This window comes from Ambystoma mexicanum, chromosome 11, assembly GCF_040938575.1.
Source record: "Ambystoma mexicanum isolate Mex_15411 chromosome 11, UKY_AmexF1_1, whole genome shotgun sequence".
Lineage (NCBI taxonomy): Eukaryota > Metazoa > Chordata > Amphibia > Caudata > Ambystomatidae > Ambystoma > Ambystoma mexicanum.
In genome coordinates this window covers 891,106,435-891,129,826 of record NC_090934.1, presented here as the reverse complement: position 1 = coordinate 891,129,826, position 23,392 = coordinate 891,106,435, and the positions used below count along the sequence as shown (strand labels likewise).

At 44.8% G+C, this 23,392-nt stretch overlaps 1 protein-coding gene across 1 annotated transcript in view; it reads left to right on the top strand.

Annotated features, from left to right (window-relative positions):
- The first annotated feature begins 3,478 nt into the window (after positions 1–3,478).
- Positions 3,479–23,392, top strand: part of LOC138505059 (intestinal mucin-like protein) — a 489,690-nt gene continuing 469,776 nt past the window's right edge. Inside the window, exons 1-2 of the mRNA XM_069625384.1 lie at positions 3,479–3,493; positions 3,907–4,078. Coding sequence (XP_069481485.1) covers positions 3,479–3,493; positions 3,907–4,078 — 187 coding nt within the window. The remainder of the gene's footprint in view (positions 3,494–3,906; positions 4,079–23,392) is intronic.

The following is a 23,392-nucleotide window of genomic DNA, read 5'->3' as shown; positions in this document are numbered from 1 at the left end:
ACCTGCAATTTCATTTTATAGACACAAAGTGGTTGCGATCCTCACATGTGGAAGTGACGCCTTACTTAACATCTCTCGACACACTTGGAACTTGATTGAAGGCATCTTCTGGCGCAAAATATTTCATTACCTCTGGCATACCCAATGCCCAGGATTCAGTATGAACTGGCAATCCAATCCTTTGAATCAATCATCAATTGGAAGTACTTAGATCTGTAAAGAAAGGTAATTGATGATGATGATATTCCAGCAATTAAGATACTGAGAACAACACATAAAACTTCAAATGATAAAACCTAAACGCTTAGAAAGAAGCATGTTTCCATCTGCTAAACAAAAATGAAATACCAATTGAGACCCTGATAAATAGGCTCCTGGAGGTAAAAAAAAAAATAAAAAGAATCGAAATAAATGATTGGATAAAAACTCTAAATGAGAAGTCCCAGTACCAAATGAACATACATTTGGAGATGAAAATCAGAGCAATAAATGAACTTCCGCAATACCTGATTAGATTGCCCTGTCGAAAAATCAGAGATAAGTATCTGAGACTTCCTCTCAACATTCTTCCAACACGAGAATACCTTGCAAAAACTAAGCAGATACGAGATGAGGACAAATATTGCAGATTCTGCAAAGAAATCGGTCAAACCAAAATGATACATTATATTATATTGGAATGTCCTGCTCTCTCTGACCTGAGGAATCTTTTTGGAGTAATGCTCGATCCCAAAAGAGCACTATGCGGGGCAGAAGAAAGATGGGTGCAGATAATCTCTGGCAAAAATAAAAGACTGATTTTCAGGATAATCCAGTATTGAACAAACCTTATGTCAAGTGAAAACTGTAAATAAGGAAATGATATGACGAACACATATGATTTGACATGAATGTAATGTTTTATGAAGAGTAATGAAATGTAAAAAGTTTGTCTGCAAACTATAACATTAAAAGAAAAAAAAATATTCCTTGTACGTTTGTCCTGCTCTTACTTTGCAAAATAGCAACAATGACTGTGTGCTATATGTGGGACATTGGCTAGACAGCAATTAGTGGGGCTTCAGTGCCTTAGTAGTATCGGCGCTGGCAAGCATCTGTGTGGGTGGGGATAGCCCGGTATCTGTGCATCTTTCATTGCTGCTGATTGCTGAGCAGAGGGTGGTGGAAGTGCTTAAAGCCCCAAATGGCAGAACGTGGTCGTCTCCTGACATGCTGAGCTTCCATCCTGACTCACTGTCTGTTTCGCCACCTTCGAAAACAATGGATGAATGGAGGTGTTAAGACAGCTGGAGCACCATTCCATTTGTCTTTAGCACCCCCATATACGCTACAGAGACTTGGAAAATGAGCTCCTGTATCTTTAAAGATGACACAGTTTTGACAAAAACAAAATGTGTTGTTCCTTAATGTTAATACGTTTCTCGTGTCTATTTTCCATCAGAAAGAGCGTTGCCATCTATCTTATTGTAAACATTTCTGTAAGCATTGCTCTTACTATAGATGTCCTCCATTTTGTACGCTGATTTCAAGCGCTCAAGCAGGACGTAAGATCAGGAAAGAAAGGAGAGGAATCATGGTTTTCAGATGCAATGTATCTGTAAAGAAGCAAAATAAATAGTTTTTTTTTACATTACCATAACAAATGTTCTTGCTACTCATATGCAGATGATACCCAATTGGTTTTCCATATTGATCAGGATCTAACTGCACCTGCTGCAGATGTTAGAAACTGGACCTCATTACGATATGGAGGTAGTCATGGCGCTATTTGCGCCATGACTACCTCCTATACCGGGTCCGGGTCCGAACTGGTTCAATGGGGACTTACCGGTCCATTCCGACCCTGGAGGGACAGGTAAGTCCCCATTGAAAAATCCATTCCCCATTCCCATTGAGCCCCCTTAGGGCTCAATGGGAATGGGGAAGTAACTAATAAAGGTACCGCAATTAGAAGTAACGTTATTAGCTCTCTGGTCCCTTAGCGGCTCCCGCTAAGGGCGCCTGGTAAAACCAGGTGCCCATTGCGGGACCCGCTGAGGGACCTCGTAATAGGGTGCAAAGGGATTACCGGCACCGATGTCCTTAACGGTGCCCGGTATCCCTTTGCGCCACCTCGGAATGAGACCCACTGTCGTTTCGTGATTGGCCAATGGATGGACCACAATTGGCTCAAGCTAAACGGGGACAAGAACAAAGTTCTGATCCTTCCTCAAAAAGCCTCTGGACCACAGACTGCTGGCCGTCGTAACTCGGTCCTCTCCAATCACCTGTTACATCTGAAAAAAATCTAGGTTTATAAATCTGGCAATCTCTGGCCCCGACACTTGAGGTTAGTACGAGATGTAGTGCTTGTGATCTGAAGTTTTTACAGAAAATTCTTCCGTTCCTACCATAGGAACTTTGAACCCCACTGATTTCTGGGACAATAGATTATTGTATGCCACACTATTGGCACAGCAGAAAAATCATATTAAGCGCTGGCAGGTCCTACAAAATTCAGCCGTAAAACTTGCAACTAATTCATCTAGATTAGCTCATTCATCCTGACTGCTAAATAAAAACTGCATTGGCTCCTACACAGGGCCTACTATGACACAGGTGTTGAGTAGCTGCAGGAAAGGCTTTGTAAATATAGACCATAGCAAGCAGTGCGCTCAGTAGACCGACTGCTTTTGACGGTTCCTCGGTTTAATAATAGTGCAATGGGCAGCCTTTCATTGGCAGCACCAGAACTCGGGAATAGTCTCCCTCTGGTGCTTCAGGCTACCGAGAGCTATAAAGCTTTTAGGAAACAATTAAAAACATTCCTGCTTCCACTTAGTGATCGAGTATCTGGAAGTCTAAGACAGATGCCCTGCTCACGTGTTTCTGCTTTCAATGCTCCTTTCTTGCTTTTTTCTCTTAGCACCAGGATACCATACCATGGTAGCGTCACCCCTTCTTGCTAGTTCTAGTAAAACCAATTTGTCAACATTATGGCTAGAAAAGTTCTTAGAAGGTTTGTGATTCAGACCCTTGAATAGACCCTTGAATAAGGTCAGTGTTCTACAAGGGGCTTTTAAGAATTATAAGTTAAATGCTACTGCTCTTATATAAGATCTGAATGTAATCAGAAAACTTAAATGTCTATTTAATACTTATATGATTGGAAAATCACTTGCATCTAAAATATAACAAACCTTATGATTTATATTCCAGGAATGTACTTAATATGCAATGTAATTATATGTGCATGAAGCACTACCCATGTTTTCCTATCCATGTATTGTCTCTGATCTCCACTGCATTCCTTTTTTGCATGCTCTTTCGAATGACTTTATAACAATAAGACACCAAACAACACCAGTATATAAAAAAAATAGGTCTGACTATTTTTGTTTGTAGAAGCATCTTCCAGTGACTAGAAGTCAAGCACCACATTCCTCAGCCAAGCAATCTGGGTCTTCCACCTCTTGAATTTAGAGAGGATCCCTTGATAATGATTGCACCTACAGTTTGTCTTCCTGGGAACATCTCCAAGCGTCTGGTCATTGTGGGGTAATTTCTCCATAGGCCCTGACTGGGGCATGTCTCAAATGCCATAACCCCTCTATTCTGTAATTCTATCAATCCTTTCTGTTGTCATCCTTACCTGTCAGCCCTATGCCTACGCCCTATGTATATTACTAAACAAAACTGGTACTGCAGCAAGCAGATTGACATCTGACTTTCAAAAATTCTCGTTGTGTTTAAAGCATAGTGACTTCCACAGGTGTTCTATGCCATAGAGGGCCCAATTAACAAATCAAATTTTCAATAGTCTATATTACAATTGTTAAAGATATATTTTGGTTTCTTTCATTTATTTAATGAAACATAGATTTAGGTTTGGCAACATATGTATGTTTATCATCTTTTTTGTTACAGACAAAGCTAAATTATTTCACCTGTCATAATGCAACATGTGTGACTGACGGCAACAATACCTTCACTATAACTATTGGGTGCCTTCCGCCGGCGGATATTGACTGTCCTAAAGGTTACATCCAAAAAAGTACCTTCAATCAAGACACCTGCTGCAACATTAATGAATGTCAACGTAAGTGAGGACATATATCACATTGCGGATAGCATAATGCTAACATGATTTGATTGCCACAGGGTATATCTACAGAATGCCATGCAGCTACATTCTTGAGAGACTTCATGCCCTGGGCTGGTGAGAAAACAATGAATTGTAACAAGTTGAACCAGGCCAAACCTTTTTATTTTTGTTTCTCGTAGATTCAGGTAAGAGAATGTTGTCTTTGTAAAGCAGCCACCTCAAATATTATTGGCAATGCATTTGGAGAGACAGGAGGGAGAGATTAGCATTTGGGCTAGTCCAGAGAAGATAGTTTATTTAGAATAGGGTTAGATTAAGATTAGAAACAGACTAGGATGGAGTCAAACTAAATTCAGAGCAGAACCCTGGATATAGCTATGGATTTAGTGTAGATTTTAGAAGGGCTGTTTAAATTATTTTCAGCTGAGGCAACTGCAACACTAAAGGTGAGTTTTAGCATGGTTGTAAAACACAATCACAGAGGATACAGTCGTTTTTGAGGGGAAGAGAATAATTAATCACAGAGTGTATGCATTAATGTTTGCCGCTGGTGACTCCAAACCACAGTGAAGTGCACGTGTTTTATAGTGCAGGAGAGCATACAATCATAGGTAGGCCCACATAACATTTATGCACATATGGACAGATAGACATACATCATTCTTTTAAAAGAGAACAGCAAAACATAACGGGAAACACGTCATGTATTGAGTTAAAACAACACAAAATCACTGAGATGTGCACACAATTGATTGGTTTAGGACCACTGTGATTTTTTTTCTGGAAGACAACACTAAGCAATATGAAGGCAAATGTGTAGTGTAGCAGAGGAGATTGCCAGACACAGACACATTATTTTTTGCGTGGAGAACACAAGACCATAGAAATATATATGCAATTTCTTCAGATGTGGTGAATACTAAATCACATAGAGCCGCATGCTGTTTTTTGGAGGAGGATGCAAGTTTACAGGCACACACACATATGATATTTGGGAGCAATAGAACACCAAATCACAAAGAATCACCAGGAGACATACATGATTTTGGATGGTGGAGAACACTAAATTACAGAAGCCCACACATGATTTTTGGGTGCTGTAGAACAAAAACTAACATAGAAGCATCTATGATGTGTTTTGGGTAGAATATAGCATAGGCCCTGACACAGAGACACAGGACTCACGCAGAGACACAGGATTATTTGGTGCAGAAGAACACAAATGACAGAGGACAACACCAAAGGACAGAGAATCACATGATTTGTGAATGTAGGAGAAAACCAAATCACAGTGAAGCATTTGTGATTCATTAGCACCAACGTACACAAAAGGCATGTCTGACGTTGCAAAACCAAAATATGCCAGGCGCAGAAACCAGGGAGGAGAGCCCAGTGTGTCTTGCCAGCTACTGCAGGTGCTGTATGCACTGGACATACCCATTATATGTTTATGTCTGTAAAACAATGCTTGCCACTCAGGAGCTGCACAGATATGCCTTTGCAACACAAGGTGGTCTGCTAAATATCCATTTGGTGTCTTGGGGCAAAATGTTATAGCACACACATAGGTGTTGCAGTTGGATCAGGTGTCCGCGAAGGTAGCTCAAAAGGAGAAGGGAGAGCCCCATCATCCAAGGCACAAGAGAAACTGCCACATATCTCATTTAGTCAGGCACAGGGAGTAGAATCAAGAGGTGTTCAAGAGTTGGTTATAAAACATTCCCTGCCTCTTCATTCCATTGGTTAAATGATGCGGGACAACACCGGGTGCATATGACCTACTCTGCAGAACACAAACATGCCAGGGATAGAGGCAGTGGAGGAGTGAATCTACCAGGCCTTTCTCACCAGCTACTGCAGATGCTATATGTACTTGTGAAGTATTCACTGGTCAAAATTCCACCACAATCCCAGGCAACTACCCCTCAGAGCCTTCTTGTCTTACAGTCAGTGAGAAGCCCCAACCATGCATGCAATTCAACCTTAGAGCCTTTGGTGGCGATGATATGATCAACACAAAGGTGAACCTGAAACTGGGGTACATTTTATCTGTCCAGCAACTGACGTTGCATGCCCAAATGCCAGCCATTGCAGATGGTGGCCCTGCAGTGCAGGTCAGATAAGCTGGATGCTTCTGGACCTTCCAGGGATCATTGTACCTACATTGTATATCATATCTTATGTAAAGGCAGACATCTGGCTCCACACATTTCCAGCCCCCAGCCATTCAGTGCCTCTGATTCTTCATGACAGGTTATGAATGGTAAGCAGCAAGGTTCTTCTGGGAAATTAGAGGATTTTTGAAGCTTGCATTCTAGCCATGCCTGCTGGGTAAGGGGGTGTAGTCTGTTCATGGTTCCCCGCACCTGGTTGTTTTAAAAGGCTAGAACTTGCAGATTCAAGTGGCACTTTGCTTTTAGAGTTTGCCCATCATCATACACCGCAGCAGCGCTTCCACAGGGTCCCCTTCAGCTTCAGATTGTTTCTCAGTGCTTCGGGGCTCATCTAATAGGTTAACAAAATGTAGGTTCAGAGTATCCTTCTTTTCTATTATTATTATTAAGAGCCATCAAAGATTTGGCGGTGACCCAATAATTGGGAGGTCACCAGAATAAAACTTCCCAGTGCTTCATCACTGACAAACAAAATGGAAGTGGGTTCCGTCCTTAGTCCAGACACCCTACACTCTTACTGGCCAGATAGGGCCCTGGCTGCCCGACTGTAGTCTTCCTGGACAGAGAGTACCCAGAACATATAGCCACATTCATATATTCTAATTCAAGGATTCCATGTTTGGCTGATTAACTCCTCAGAGTTTCTAATACACGTGAGCCATGTGTGGGTGCTACGCCAGGGAAAACGCTGATGGTCCCTAATTGTTTTATGATGCAAATGATTGGAAAACATTATCACTAACTCACTGTGGGGTTTCTCACAGATAACATTGCAAGGTGAATTGCTTGAAAAAAAGATACCCTTTCGTCACGCCGCATTGAGATGGTTAGGCTCTCTCAGTGGGCACAACAAACAGTTCAGAACCCCATCTCAACTCACAACTAGGCACTAGGTCACTTTGCATTACACCAGACACAGACAACAGCAGTGTTACAGGACAGCTGTTCAGTGTGTCATGTATCATCATGCTACTTTGTGCATGGATAGGTTTGATGGCAAATCTCACCTGAAGAAGAACGACCCTTAGGAGAAGGTTGAGTAGGTTGTGGTACAATGGCTTACTCCTTGCCATTTCAACTGAGCTTTGTGGAATCTGACAATGGATGAATGGTGTTGCAGTTGCAGGCAGGCCACAGGTTGCAGCCCCACCTTCTAAATATAGTACTGCACATTCCTTGTTATACACCTTTACATAGAAGGGATCCACTGCACGAGCAGAGCCAGGCAATATCCGACTGATACAGTTGTAACAGCCTGTCATTCGACTCAGCAGGCAGAAATGCTGACCAGTGTGTGTTATCGCCTATCACCTTTTGAAGAGCCACCTGCTGTCCTATCCTGAATGAATGCTACATCACTCAGTGAGGAGTAACATTGCTTTAATTGTTGGAATCCAAACTCACCAGAATAATCAGTGAACACAACTTGTCTGGTGATGAGGCTGAAGCAGAGCAGCAGGTGAACAAAACTGTTCTTATCCTTTTATGTTGAGACAGGCATTGCAGCACTGAAGAGTATATTAGAGTAGCTTGTGGGTATTGTTATTGGTTCATGCTTTTAAGTAGAGGTGGCAACATTTCAGCAGCATGAGAGTAAGTAGCAGTACTCCAGGGTCGTTCATTCATAGCGTGGCATGATCACTACTTGCAAGAATGCAGAAGGATGTATTTGGAAGCCCGGTTGAAACAAAAACAAAGATGGATGGTCTCACAACACCTCATGCTGCATACTTCATTAAACCCAAATATTGCCACTGGACAGTGCAAACACCTTCTCAAAAACATATGGTGCTGGTTCAGGGGAAAACACTATCAATGTAATGTTGGGAAAATGTGAAAATCCGTGGGATAGTAAGACATGCTCTATGCATATGAGTCCACAATATATATATAAATCAATGGGACTTCCGCAGCACAGATGATAAATACTTGTGTACATGACAAATACCTGTTGGGAAGGGATGACAATCCACTGGTGTTTTAGCTAAGCAGGGGATCAAGATGGCCATCGTGATTTTTTCATTTGACTTGAAACCTAAGTTGTCAACCTGCTAATGTACATTGTTAATGATCATTTAATTTCCTGGCACTATTGTGTTGGACCACAGGAGATGTCTCCATAAGTCGCATGCGAGAGATCTAACATTCATGATAATGAACCAACACAGAATCTCTGACTATGGGAGGAAATATGTGGCCGAAAACAAGCAATACAAGACAGGGCACATGCCAGCATTAAAAGATGATGGGTTCTTACCTTGCTCCAATTAGATGGCGACAAATGGAGTGGGGCCATTGGATGAAGGCAGTGACTCGGACATTGATAGAAGTGGGGGAGGAGATTCTGTTCCGAGTAAAAGCAGCAGTTCAGGATGTTGGTTATTTGGGATGAATGGGCATGAATGGGCAGCGTGCACCTTCTGTCTGAAAGTTAATCCAACCCTAAAGAGACATAGGCGTTTCTACTTGAACATACTTTTCAAATCAACCAAACAGTGAAGTCACGATGGCACCTTTTTCAGCTCTCTCCAGAGCATAGCTAGAGCCCTAATTTCTCTGACTCTCTCACAGAGTGTAGTCACTGATTCACGTCTTCTGGCTGACCCACCGAGCAGAGCAGAGCCGCTAAGTCATTATTTTGCAGGTCTCTCCAAAGCAAAGTCACACTGCATTAATGTGTCTGGCTCTCCCAAAAGTATAAGTCTTTTCCACAATTCTGCGGGCTCTCCCACGGAGCAGAACCACTCCCATAATGTATTCAGGCTATCCCACAAACAACAGTATTTCAACATAACTCTTCTTTTCCTTCCCTTTTGCCCATTCAGATACAGGAGGGAAGGATGTGGAATATGTCTAGCTGAATACAAAAATGTCTGCTGACCCTGGGAGCACTTAATCTCATCCACATTCCTTACATAGTATGCGATTTTACTTCACCAATTCATACCAAGAAACACAGCAAGAAGTCGGTAAAAATATAAACAAGAATTGGCAACCAGGATATTTAAGATTGAAGACTATTGATGAGCGTTTACTTTGGAAAAGCGGGTCCAATGCTGAAAAAGCTGAGCTAAAAGGTACAGGGTGCCACTGTCTCCCGCAGTGGCTGATGGCAGGGTCTGAGCATCAGCAGAGCGAGCAGACGAAACACTGAGGGCACCATGTGTGGAAATCAGATGTCTAGGTGAGGATCCAGAATCAATGGCACTCAGAAGGCACTCCGGCATGGAAGGGACTGTGTAAAATATGTTATCAACACACACCACCTGAGACATGCCATGATAAGTAGCCTAACAGCCACATCTTTACAGCATGGGTAACCTTGCCCACCTTCGTGGAATAACTGACACCATTGCTTTATTTTAAACTCTGAGCAAGTCACTGACAACAACTCATTAAGCATTGCTTATTATCATGTTTAAGAGGCTGATCAACTGTTTGCTCTGTAAGCTAGCATGTGAACATGAACAAATCTATAAAACGGCTATTGTACAGACCTTTACCAATAATAGCAGTGGAGGAAGGTTGAAAGAACTAGGACCTCTCAAAATCAGATCTCTAATGCTTCCTTTGCTGTTTTGGCCCAAACGGGATTAAACTGTATGATAGTATATGTACATGAATCCTCTTTTTAAGTGGAGGCAGTATGCCACCCCCTGTCTAAAATGTACATCCCCCGAATCAAACTAGTTATAGTTGACTAATCAAGAACAGGGAAATTACTATTCTCAAAAGATTCTCAAGAAGCAGATGAAAAGGCAATGGACAGATTTGTGAAGACAGGGCTGCCCAGGTTACAGCCCCCATACATTCAGCTTCAAAATGATAGTAACAATTTACAAATTGATCATCCAAAAAGCTTTCTATATCCTCCATGGACAAATGCACATTGAATAATCAGAATGGCATTAAAGAGTTTTTCAGTGATTTGAAATCTATGGCTGGATGGATATCTGATACCACGGACTACCTACTTTCTCTGGAAGAAAGGGTGTAGGGTCTGGAGCACCTTTAGACTGCAGTACCTAGAGCCTGTGTTTGCAGATATGGGGGATAGGAACAGAATTGACAGTGTATGATTTTTTGGGAAGGCCAGTTATGCTACCATAAACATTGTGGCATCTTTGATCAATAAGGCTTGAACATCACTGTTGATCCATATCTTGAAATTCATCAAGCTCATCAAAGGTGTCTCAAATATAATACTCTATGAGAAGTCCTTAGACAATGCACCATGTGTCTACTAAGAGGTCAACCTGTCAGGGTGAATTTCCCCACACCATAGATTAGAGGACCAAGATCATAAGATCTACATTTCCCTGGACTACTCAGAGATACAAGTAATGCATGGAATATGACTCAAGCTTTTTAGACCTGGACAAAATGATCACCAGTGATGGAATCCATTAGTCTTTAGAGCCAGAGGAAGTTATTAAGTTTCCATCAGTACCAACAAGATAAAGATATGGTACCTCAGAAACATTGCATGGCCCACACACTTAATTCACGAGCCACCTGTCTAAAGAACACTGGTTGAGCTGGGTTAGATATCATAAGACCACACATTCCAGACAAAAAGAAGACAGACAAAACAGAAAACTCTGAATCACCTGCAAAAATGATATTAAAGAGGGAAATCTAGGTTCCCAATCAAGAGCGTGGTGGAACCAGAGCCTAGTAAATCAATGGGCCTCATTATAAGTCAGGTGGTAAGGGGTTAATGGTGCCGGTAAAGGTGCCGCCGCCGTCAACCCCGTACTGCCTGATTACAAGGTCCCCTCGCGGGACCCGCTCTGCACATCCGGTTTTACCTCTCCCATTCCCATTCAGCGCTATGGGGGCTGAAATGGGAATGGGGAAGGTCCGGGCCCGGGTTCCTTAATTGGAGGAATTACCGGGCCCTCCCAACTCGGAATGGCCCGGTAATTCCCCATTCTGGGAACCCGGACGAGATTTTGGCGGCAGCCATGCTGCTAATAGCGGCATGGCTACCACCAAAGTCGGAATGACGGCCAATGTGTTAATAGCAAGATGTTAATAGCAAGGAATGCACATTAACTTATCTTAGACACATTCCTCAGGCCTTACCTTCTCTTTCTAACACCAGAACTTATCTTAGACATATTCCTCAGGCCTTACCTTCTCGTCCGACACTGGCATTAATGTGCCATGTGGTACGCCTGCGCTGCAAGAGGTGAGGCTGCTCCACTCGTGGATAGCCACTTAAAAGCCACAGAGCAGCTCATTTCTGATTTTACTATATGTTGTTTTAAACTTGTTACTAAATCAATTCTGCACTTTATATACCGCATTGCGGCTGATTGCTATGTGCATGTGAATATCCTAGGCAGTTAAATAACTGGATTAGCCCAGAGGTTTAGTCCTCTTTCTGGTTCTAGCGAAGGCAGTCCTTGCCTCCTTCTCGTTCCGAGACCGGCATTAATGTGCTGTGTGGAACGCCCGTGCAGTGGACGTGCCCAGCAGGCATGCCGTCAATGCGCCAAAGGCGCGCTTAAGGCAAGCCTGTCTGTGCCCGTCCGTGTTGAGGACTGGCTGACGCAGCAAAGGCATTACAATAAGCTGCAGCTGGTGTCACTTGCCTCCACGAACACCACACTCCCACATGGATGGAATGACACCTCCCCGAACATCAAGCCTGCTGCTTTTGGAAAACTGCTATCGAAGGAAGTTACCCCTCCTCTCTTTCTATGTTTTTAATGAACACGTGCTCACTACCGGCGCACACAGATGACATATGTCATCTTTTAACAGACCTTCGTCCCGCGCTCCTATGCCTGACTGAAACTTGGCTTCTGCCCAGTTCGGCCCTGCTTTGGTTTAGGCCATTCCGTCTGACTACCCTCTTAATCATGTTGACCACCGCCCCCAACATGGGGGCGGGATTGCGGTCATCTATCAACCAGAACTCAATGTCACTCAGTTAAGCTGTCCACATGGTTTAAATATGGAAGTGCTCCTTTTTAGGAGCACTATTTCATCTGATTGCCTGTGCCACTTTCTTCTTATATACCGCCCTCCGGGCCCCCTTGGGAATTCCGGAGAACTCCTACTAGATTTTATAGCTGATCAGCAAATGCACTATACTCATCTGGTGATATTAGGAGACCTCAATCGAAAATTGAATTCCCCGAGGCCCTCTGCCCTAAACTACTTCTTTGATAGTTACTGGATCTCGAATTACATCAACTAGTACTGGGCCCTATACATAAACTGGGTAATACACTGGATTTGAGTTTTGCCAGTGGATCCTTACTTACTCTCCTATCGATTGAACCAGTCCTTTGGTCTGACCATTTTCTAATCCCTTCCCTGTTTAAGGACACAGGACCCCGTGTAAATTCCCTGCCACCGAAGGTTTGGCTTCATTCTTGGCGTAATGCTGATATTCAAGGCCTAACTTCATTAGTAACCACTAAATGCACTGCCCATCTCCCCTCCCTTTCATTGCTGTCCCATGCTCTATGTGAGGCTGCCAATAGGATAGCTCCACTGGGATTTGTACAAGCACACAGACTGCGCTCAGAGCCCTGGTTCTCTGACCAACTTAAAGCTGCCAGACTGAAAGTAAGACAGGCTGAATGGAAGTGGTGTAAATCAAATGATCCCTTTCTTAAAGAATCATACAAGGCATGTTTTGCCACCTACCATGCCGATGCTAAAGCAGCTAAAATTCTGTATCTCTCCCAGAAAATTGGAGCTTCTTTATGTCAACCCTGTTTTCCGTTGTTAAATCACTCTCCTCATCAGACACACTTACTGCAAAGGTTATACCCACGCAAGAACTATGTGATAACCTAACCCAATTTTTTATAACTCAAATTGGAGATATACAGTGAAATATTGAGATTTCGGCTGCCATCTCCACCTTCATAATTTCTAGAATCCTCACACCTCCTTGACCCTGTGCAGTCCGGCTTTAGGCCAGGCAGAGGCACAGAGAGTGTACTGGTCTCTGTCCAGGATGACATGGCCAGGCTGGTGGACTCAGGTGGGGTTGAGACTGTCAGCAGCATTTAACACAGTCAACCACCCCATTCTGCTGTCTCAGCTGGCCCAGATAGATATATCTGGCCAGGTACTAGCCTGGTTCACATCTTTCCTGGTGGATCGTACACAGACTCCCTCCATGCCACCTTTTCTATCTGCTCCCTGCCATCTTAGCTGTGGAGTCCCGCAGGGGTCGTCTTTGTCACTGATTCTATTTAACATCTATATTTGGGCACTTGTGTGTCTCATCCGCTCCTACGGCATCATGTGTTACTCCTATGCCGACGACACTCAGATCCTGATCCATTTAGATCTTGATCAGGCTGAGATGTCGTCGCGCCTACGAGGATGCCTGGCTGCCGTGGGAGAATGGATGAACCTCATTTGGTTCAAATTGAACGGAGACAAGACGGAGGTGCTGAAGGTGCGTGTCCCCCTGATCCCTCTCTCTAGGTTTCTTCCTTCTGGCCTACTTGGTGTCCTTCCCTTCCCAGTGGGCAAGGTGAAAAGCCTGGGTGTAATTCTCTCGGCTTCCTTGTCTATGGCCAACCAAGTCGCTGCTGTGTATCAAGTGGGACACTTTCAGATGAAAGTTTTGAAGAAGGTACTCCCTTTGATCCCTGCTCCTTGTCACCCACCAGTGGTAGCAGCCCTAATACTATCTTGGCTGGACTACTTCAACTCACTGTATCCAGCCCAGTTGAAGGGTCTCATTCAGCGATTATAATGCCTTAAGAATATGGCAGCCCGGGTGGCTACGGGCACCCCTTACAGAGCACATATATATCCCCGGTGCTACGTTCATTGCACTGGCTTTCTGTTAACCAGCGCATCAGTTTCAAGGCATTATGTATAGTCCATTGTGCTATACATGATTGTCAGGTGTCTTGACCCACGTTTGAATTATTAGGCTACAACATTTGGTGTTGTGGGCTTAGAAAATCCAAGATGGCCAAAAAGCCCACATTTGCGCCAGAATCCAGGAAACCGCGCAGTGTTGCGCACACCAAAATGGTCGCTTGACCTGCCACCCACCAGTGCGAGCGTGATGGGCCAGAAGCGCCATGAGTGAAACGTGGTGCCAAAGGAAAAACAGCAGTGCCTGTTAGCTCAAAAAGCGCTTTGAAATCACCTTTGTTTCTCTGAAATGCAAGCTAAAAATGCCTATTTTAAACATTGCAAGATATTCAAAAATCTCACTGAACACCAGAAGACATTTGGCAGAATGTAGTCTTGTGTGCATACAAAACCTGGAAAGATGAAGAGCCTAAAATAATGTTGACAACAAAACTGGCAGAGCTGTGGATGTCAGCAGCTCAAGTGAAATTGGACTTAAAGCCACTAAAATCGAAATGTTTAAAATAAATGAGTGATTTACTTTGGAGTGTCACATAGGTTGCAACTGTTTAAATGTCATAGTTTTGAACTTAGAATCAGTGTTCTAGCTACATGTGTCAAAATTGTAAGTTTGATTTGCATGAAAAAAACTGGAACAAAAGTGACATTGGGCTGAAGCCTGGTTTGAAGAGATTGAATTCTGCCCGGCAACTACCCCCGACAGGAGTTGAAACTTGCCCAGCAACTGTATTCACAGGCCTGGCTGCCTTCTGATGTTCCCACCAAAAGGAGATTACACCTCTCCGATTGAATTAGGGGTGGGGTACCTGGGGCTGCAGGAAACAGAACAATGAGCTTTCCTTTGCTTAGGCAAATGTTAAATTAGGGGGATCGTAAATAGCTTCCTCTTGGAAGAAACTGGGAGGAGCAGTGCTTCTGGGAGCCACCTTAGCTGGAGGCGGGAACAGACAGAACCCCCCCCCCCCATGTGCTTTGGAACCTAAACCACACCCATCTGGGCCAGAGCATAATTTTAAAAAGATGGATAATTCATAGTACGAAATTGTCAAAATTATATAATAATATCATTTATCCTTGTGATTTTTCTGTGCACATTTTAAGAGGTGTTAGGACTCTGTGGTATGTTCTGGGGGGTAGTAGCGGAAAATTAGGTATTACTCCAAATGTCTGTATGTTAAAAATCTGACACTTTATCATCTGATGGCCATATTCCTTGCGCAGGTTTGTGTAAATTCTGGAAAGGTTTAGAGGTTGTGTTCTTGATGAAAAGGGCAGAATACTGTCAGAAGTGGGCACGACATCTTACAAAGACAGGGATCGAATGATTTGGTGCTACAGAAAATAGGTTAACTGGACATGTAATATTAGAACAATTGTACATAGATAAATATGTATTTGGAACAAAAATAGATTTTTGTGCAAATTGACAAGGGGAGGATCCTCTGACCCATAAACCTACCTCATCACGATGACATTTCATTTTCTTCCCCAATCAGAGGACGGCAGATTCTCTCCCCTATCAGGATCCTCAGAGCGTTGGGCATAGAAAGTCAGACTTCCCACCCACTTTCAAAAGACATAAAAAGAGCAACTAAGACCCAGGAAGGGACATTCACTTTTCCATTTCAAACTGATTTCTTGCGAAGCATTTTGCCGGACCAGACAATATCCAGAAGACTTCAGATCCAGAACTTAGACTCCATATTTCAGAACTTTAAGCAGAGGGGCCTGAACTACAAGCTGAATCCTTTTCAGCAGGCCTCAAAATCTTTTGCAACCTGACTCTTCAACAGCCGGGGTGTGCTGTTTGATTCAGGCTAGAACCCTATGTCAGAACCCAGAAAGCAGTGCTGTATCCAGACCAGACCGCTGTGCAGTGCCAAGAACTTTTGCCAGAACCAGAGATGCAGACCAGCAGAGCAGAGCTGACCCAGATCGCTGTGAGCAGAACCGGTACCACAGACCGTTCGTGGCGAGAGAACCGCAGCTAAACCAGTTGACCAGATCTGTGACGGAGGCCCATTCCTTCCAAGACTAGGAGTGAGTATCCTGAAAACTGTGCCAGAACCAATCTCTTAGTCTAAAATAATCTGATTCAAACCATTTTAACCTGTCCAGAACTGCATCATAGAAATCGTGTCCATTCTCTGACTTTAAACCTGTGAAAGTGTCATTTGCCATTCTGAATCACTACTTTATTTCTGAAAATCTACCTCCACAAAATTGTCTGTTCCTTTGGAACCGCGTGTGCTGGGAACAAGATTTAACTTTCATTATAGTTTTTCTGTAATCGCGTTCAATGCACTCGGAAAAAGTGCAGCGAATTGCAACTAGCTCATTTCACCACGTGTCAAAAATCGCTGTCTTTTGCTTTGCATTGCTGAAATCCATTTTCAACCTAATAATCCCTCATGAATCACTGATAGTGTTGAGCTGAACTAATTTAAAGTAGCTGCCACCTACCCTGAATCGCCTATAGGGAGTTAAAATCATTTTTAGCATATTTTCACTTCTTTGCAAATCACATTTAAGTATTTTGCCTGTGTTTTAAAATCATCCCTGTGTTCTAAGCTTGCCAGGGGGGAACTGAATTATATTGCATTTGATTGTATTCCTGAAAATTGTGTGCTCTCCTTACATATTTTTATATTGCATAGGGGGGGAGTGAATTGCCACAAAAGAAAAAGTGATTATATTTTCTCTTGTTTAAACCATATCAGTTTATTTCTGTGCTGCATTCTTTCCATGATTGTTTTCCCTCGAAACCATAAAAGCATTCTCAGCTACATTATCCTTTCTATCCCAACTCCTAAGTGATTACAAAAGTGTGCTAGTGTAATATTATCCATTATTGATCACTGTCATATTCATAAGTGTGTGTTAGGGAGAATTCTCTGTTTAGGCTGAATTTCCTAACCTAGTGAGTCCCCCAGCAGCTTTGCTGGATTTCTGGAGTTTTTTTTTTTCCATCCTGCCAAGAGTGAGACTCTTTTCTCCCACTCTTGGCATGTATGTGTGTATAATTCCTTTGAAATGTCAATGTGTTCGATGGGCTATGGGGTCTTTTACTCCATAGGGTCTCATATGTTTTTCTATGTGTGTCACACCACACCCTACGTGCCGTAACACGGGGGCGCCCTAGCGGGTTCCCCACCATAGACTCCATACCCGGGGACTGACTTCTGTCTCCCCGGGCATGTAAAGTCACCATTGGCTTTACTAGACCTAAATTTACTAACAGGACTAGTACAAACCATCTTATTGTGGACGTACTAGTAGGGGTAATTCGATTACTCCTGGATCTGTTACTCGAGGGGGCACTGTCCCGTCCCCCCTCGTCGAGTTTTGGCTGGTGGCAGTGGAAACTACTTGTTGTGTTCGACCCCGAGCACAATCCTATGGGATTCATCCCATTGTTGGAGATTGACCCTTTTTCTCGTTAATCTCTAACGTACCACCGATCTACTTGTCTTAAATAAGTTTATCGAGTGGCATTTTCTGCCAGAACTCGGTTTGTAAAATGGCGTCTGTGTTCGTCTCTGTGACTCCTAAACCAAAGGTTGAGCCCTTTGTTCCACTTTTGGCGGGCCTCTGTACAGAGACCCTCCAAAGTGGTGCCATTCTGTCTGGGTTACCTCAGGGGTGTGGGAGGGGGTTTAGGCACCCTGGACCGAGTTGCCTTGCCAACTCTGGTCGCACTCTGGAGTGATTGGCCCAAGTGGTGAGCGTTCCCGCACACCACTTAGCATGTGTTGATTGACAGCTAGGATGAATGAATGGGGGTTTTCTGCATAAAAGCAGGGCTTTTGGGACTGGATCTTCAGAAGTCGCCACAGGACCTAAAAATCCGACGAGGGTAACGCTGAGCCGACCTGCACGACGACACCTCCGGTGGAGCCCTGCGGAACTGACTCACCACTTCCCGATGACAGAGGAGATCTCCCTGCCGGAGAGTCTCTTCCCCTGACTGGTGGGAACAACCAGTCCCCTTTGCTTTTTATTCGCCTCAGGACGCGGTGGTCGAATTGCCCGTGCAGAAGCACCCCGGCAACCGGATAGCCACTACCCCTGAACCGCGACCAAAAGGTGGTGCCTTGTGACGGAGCACTCCGCGGCTGGTCTCTTCCCTGGTGGTGCACTGGACTTCATTTCCTTCGACGACGAGATCATCTCTACTCTTAGCAAAGACCCGACGTGCATCCACCACCAGGAACAACTGCCCCCGCCGGAGCTGCCCTCCACAACAAGGTACCGTGTCCGCCTGGCTTCCCTTTCGATCGGTGCGAGTGAGGTGTCTTAATCCTCTCCGTTCCGTTGGGTCGCCTCCAAGCTTTTCTCATTCGTTGTTCTGAACTGGTTCAATCCACCGATAACAATTTGCAATACAGACTTGAATGCATCTCCACTAGAGACTTTTTGGGACATCGCGCCTTGCCTCTCTCTGAGTGGGCCTGGCCTCTGAACTTTAGGATCTATGATGATTCTTGCCTTCCTGCCTTGCATTTTATCCGATAGGAATGAACTGTGTTGATTTCGTAACCTGCCTATCTTTTTCTCTCCCGTCCTAACTAATATTCGAGTGTCATCTAGGTTGAGGTATACACCTCTGTCTGAAAATAAGTGGTACCAGTAGAACCTAGAGTTGTCAATATCGCTAGGGGGATTAATTATCTATTTCGTAGAGTAATTGTGTTTGATTTGTTTGCCGTGATTTGCCATAGTGTTTTACATAGACATTTTGTTATAAATAAATACCTTAATATCTTTACACTAAGCCTCGTTGCGTGTTTGCTTGTCTTGCTGTGAAGAATTGCCCTATTTTGTATACTCCACATACTGCTCAACTTTTCTTGAGAGAGGTCTGACTGCTCAGCCACAGCTACCACGTGAATCTGTGTGGTGCAGACTGCTACCAAGTGGGTTCACCGCCAACACCTGTAGTCCTAAATCTTTTGCAGTGGTCCCAGAGGGAACTTCACAGGTTTCCGCCTAACAGTGTGCGATCAAATATTAATTTATTATAAAAGTGTGATATATATATATTGTTTAATTTGTAAAATAAACCTTTTAATTTGCAAAACAAACCTACTTCTTGGCTCAGTGAGGTCAGGGGATTCAAAGAGAGGGACGTTATATAAGGGTTTATCATCCAGATTATAACATGTCATAAAAATATATAAATAAGGGCTTCCCTTGGGCATCCCAGGCTCGGCATTGACTTAGTGGGAGTGCTGAATTGAAGTCCCTTAACAGAGTGGGGGCTCGAGCCGGGACATCTGGATTAGATCTACCACTTGTGCAGTGTGCTAACTGATAGGATACATAAATCCTGTTGGATCAGCACGCTGTATTACACTGTAAAAACAGTCCTCAAAGGAACGCTCTAAGGAAACGGTCTGTTTTGCAAAATAAAATACTAACTTCTGTAAGTCAGGAAGGAAATCAATTTCTAGAATGACGACCTTGGTAGATATCAAAATAGCTAGAGAGCACCTCTTACATATACTATTTGTGAGAGGTGAGTGGACTGAACAGGACCAAAATGTGTGGTTGCAGGCAATCGCGCAACAGGTCATTGTAACTGTGTCAGATAAATTGAGAGATCAGGGTCCCTTACATGTGGCCCTGAGTGAACTATATATGGCCCCTAAAGCCAAGCATGAGCACAACAAGATTGCAAGGGTAGCGGCATATTAATATTTATATAAGGGAGCCATACAGGACAAAAGTGCTGAAGGCCAAGATCTGGCAAATAGGCAACTGATGGCATGAGAGAAGGCCCAATCTGACATGGTCTCTTCCGAGCAGAGGCTGCAAGGAGTCAGAAAATGATAGTAGGCAGTATATCATTAAAATAAAAGAGGATATGGGTATCCTGCAACAGGAAAAGTCTGACCAGGATACCAGATTTCTGGCCTTGCAGAAGGAGTACCAAGAAGGTTTGGACGCCCTACTGCAGAGCCAGAAAAAGCTGGAGCAACAACTCGACTTCAATAGGGCATGCGCAGAGCAGGTGGTTACCCTGCAAAGCCACCTAGATAGGGAGAAGGCAGAGGGCAACAAACTGATTCTGAAAGACCTGGATACCCAGGCAGAGTTTGATCAGGAGCACCAGAGAGCTGGTGCCTTTCAAAGGCAGAGGGACAGATGCAGGCTCTTAGTAAGGAAAGGGACACCTTAGGCCAGGAAGTATGCCAATTAAAAGAAAAAGAAAATCACCTGGCCCTCCAGGGACTGGGTGACCTCCAAAAAGAGCATCAGAACTTGTTAGAGCACACCAGGAGGGTGGAAGATGCTCTGGCAAGAAAGGAACAGGCCAGTAGGGATGTGACTCAGGAGGTAACCATCCTGCAGCAAAGACTGGCCCAGTATTCTGGGACCAACCAGGAGGCACAGAGAGAGAATGAGGCGCTCTGTCAGCACAATGATCGGCTCCAGCAACAGGTAGCCATGCAGGAGAGACTGATAGAGTCTAGTAAGGCCTTAACTGAGGAACTAAAAGCACAGGCTCTTGCATGGCAACAGGGAGCAGGGGCTGATAGAGATGAGGTTTGCTGGGAAAGGGAAACACCTGAGCATAACCTCAGGAGCCCTAGTACCAGAGGCCTTCATCTCTCCCAGTCCTTGGACTCTGCCACCCCCATGTCCCATGGCGCACATGAGCCCAGGGCCACGGGGATGGCAGATTACCATCTAGCCAAAAGTATGGAGCTCATAGGCCAGTACCACCCAGGAAGGGATGGGAGGGCATCCGAGTATGGGCACCTAAGTACAGTGCAATTTAGTGGGGAACCCCAGGAGAGTAGGCCGACTAAGGGCATCCTGAAAACCTCTGCCCAGTTAGGTCAGTGGGGGGGTACTCATCAAATCCTGGCAGCAAGGAGAAATCTGAAGACTCCTCTGAGCGTCACAGGACACAGGAGACCAGGTCCCCACATTCTGCCAGCCATTCCCAGGCTCGCAGAATCTGGGAAAACCTGGAAGATCAGACGGGCACCTCTGGAAGCAGTGCTTCTGAGTCAGAGGACGAATGGACCAAGGTTACCCGAACCAAAAAGGCCAATAAGGCAAAAAGGGCCTTGCTTAAGGACCCCTTAAAACAGATTAAGGCAATAAGGAGTGTTATCACCCCTTATCACAAGAACGCCAAGTATTCTGTTTGGGAACACTTGGAGCTTTATGAGCAAATGATGGAGACTTTCCATTTGAAGGACAGCAGTAGCTGCATTCAGTATGTCAAATGGACATTCTCCCTAGAATACTCCAGTTTCTTTGCGGGGCTGGAGGACCAAAACCATTCAAGATGGTCCACATATAGGGCGGCCATCTTGAAACATTTTTCTGTTCACAGAAATCCCCAAGAGGCTCGCAAGGCAGCCTACAATTTACAATGTGGGGAGGATCACGCCCCACAAGAATGTGTACAGGAATTGAAGCGTGCCTTTGCGCAGACTACCAAAAGGGTGCGCACGGACAGTAAAGAGTTTGTAAATACGTTTTTCCATGCCTTACCCAAATACATAATGACCCAGCTAGTGAGAGATTTTCACGAGAAAAGGTCACTAGACTGGGTCATTGAACAGGCTACCCGGATCTATGAGGAGCAGAAGCCCATAGAAAATAAAAATAACGCCCAGAAAAGTCCCAAACCGACCAGCACCCCTGCTGCTGCCAAGGTGGCAGAGGTAAAGGTTGCCCCCATTTTAGGTTTGGAGATGGGGGGCCTAAAAACGTGCCTGCACCGAATAATTCTCGGCCCAGAAGGCCCTCGGGCCAGTCACAGACAGGGAGTCAAGGAGGTAGTCCCACAAATAGGGTCCCTCGCTCCCCTGACTATGTAAGTCCCCGCTACAAGGAAAACAGACCCATCCTGGGGTATGTGTGGACCCCTCCAGCCCAAGGGGGGGATCCAACCAGGCACCCAACCCAGGGAACTTCCCTTCTAACTTCCCACAGGAGGGCAGAAATTCACCAAACCCTGGGCAGAACTTTTTCCCCAGGTATCCACCCTACTTCCAGCCCCAAAATCATCCATCCTTCTTTCCCCAATTCCCTGAGCCCAGACCACCTAATCCGGGAGAGGGGAGGCCAAGGGTGAGGGCTACCCAAATCTTCCCAACCCGGGGTAGTACCAGAGAAGGGATAGCTACCCTTCCCGGGATCAGCCCAGGGGAGAAAACAGACCCCCGTATCAACCTGAGCAGGTTTCGCAGTTAGAGCATCAGGTCCAAAATATGGCACAGGATCTGGGTCACATACTGAGGGCTCAACAGAACCCTCAGATGAGCATGCCACTGCAGAATGCCAAAACTCTGGGCCTGGTGCTCCAGAACAATGACGGGGGCAGCACCTCGATAACCCACTGTTTCCCAGGGAGGAGGCACAAGGGGAAAAGGGGGTGTAAAGCCTTGGAGGAAGCTTCCTTCCCCACTTGTAAACAGCGCCTGGAAACCCAGGAACCGGAAACAAATCTCCTACCCCTGAAAGTCTGCTACCCAAGGAGCAGAGAGGAGGTAGGAGAAACAAAGGACCCAAACAGACCCATTTTGTGGAGGAGGTACAGGTCTTCCAATTTGAGGGAGAGGGATCCTCAGAGGATCCTGGGAAAAGGATCTTCTCCTTCAGAGATGGGGGAACTCCTCCCAAGGAAAAATGGGTCCCAAGGGATTTTAAAACAGACTGGGTAGATGTGGGTTTTGAGCTGTCGCCGCCCATCATTCTATCCCAGAACCAACAATACCGAAAACCCCTGGTTCAAACCCATCCTGGTGACTACCGCCAAAAAGTGGGGGGCGGCCCAGAACGAGAACCAGGGGAACCCAAAACCGCATCAATATCCAATTGCCAACTTTTTCTTTCAGATTCCCAAAACTCCCTGCCGAACTCTGCCCAAATCTCTTCTCTCTCAATGTCCAAAACCAGAAAATGAGCCCATCAGTTGTCCATAAATGTGCATTATCTGTGCTCCCTTGAGGAGAAAGAGGGAAGATACTATGCCCCGGTACAAGTACAGGGGCAGGATACAATTTTGGCACTGGTGGACACTGGATCCCAAGCTACCCTTCTGTCCAAAAGGGCCTTTGATGAACTAAATGCAGGAAGGTGGGAGAATTACCGAATTCCTCTCACCTCTCTTCCTGGAGAACTGCAGAACTTTGACGGGAAGGAAATTCCCATCGAGGGGACTGCAGATTTGGACATCAAAATTGGGCGACACAAGGTGAAACACCTGGTCATAGTAGTGACTCCAGAGGGCACCCCTTGTTTA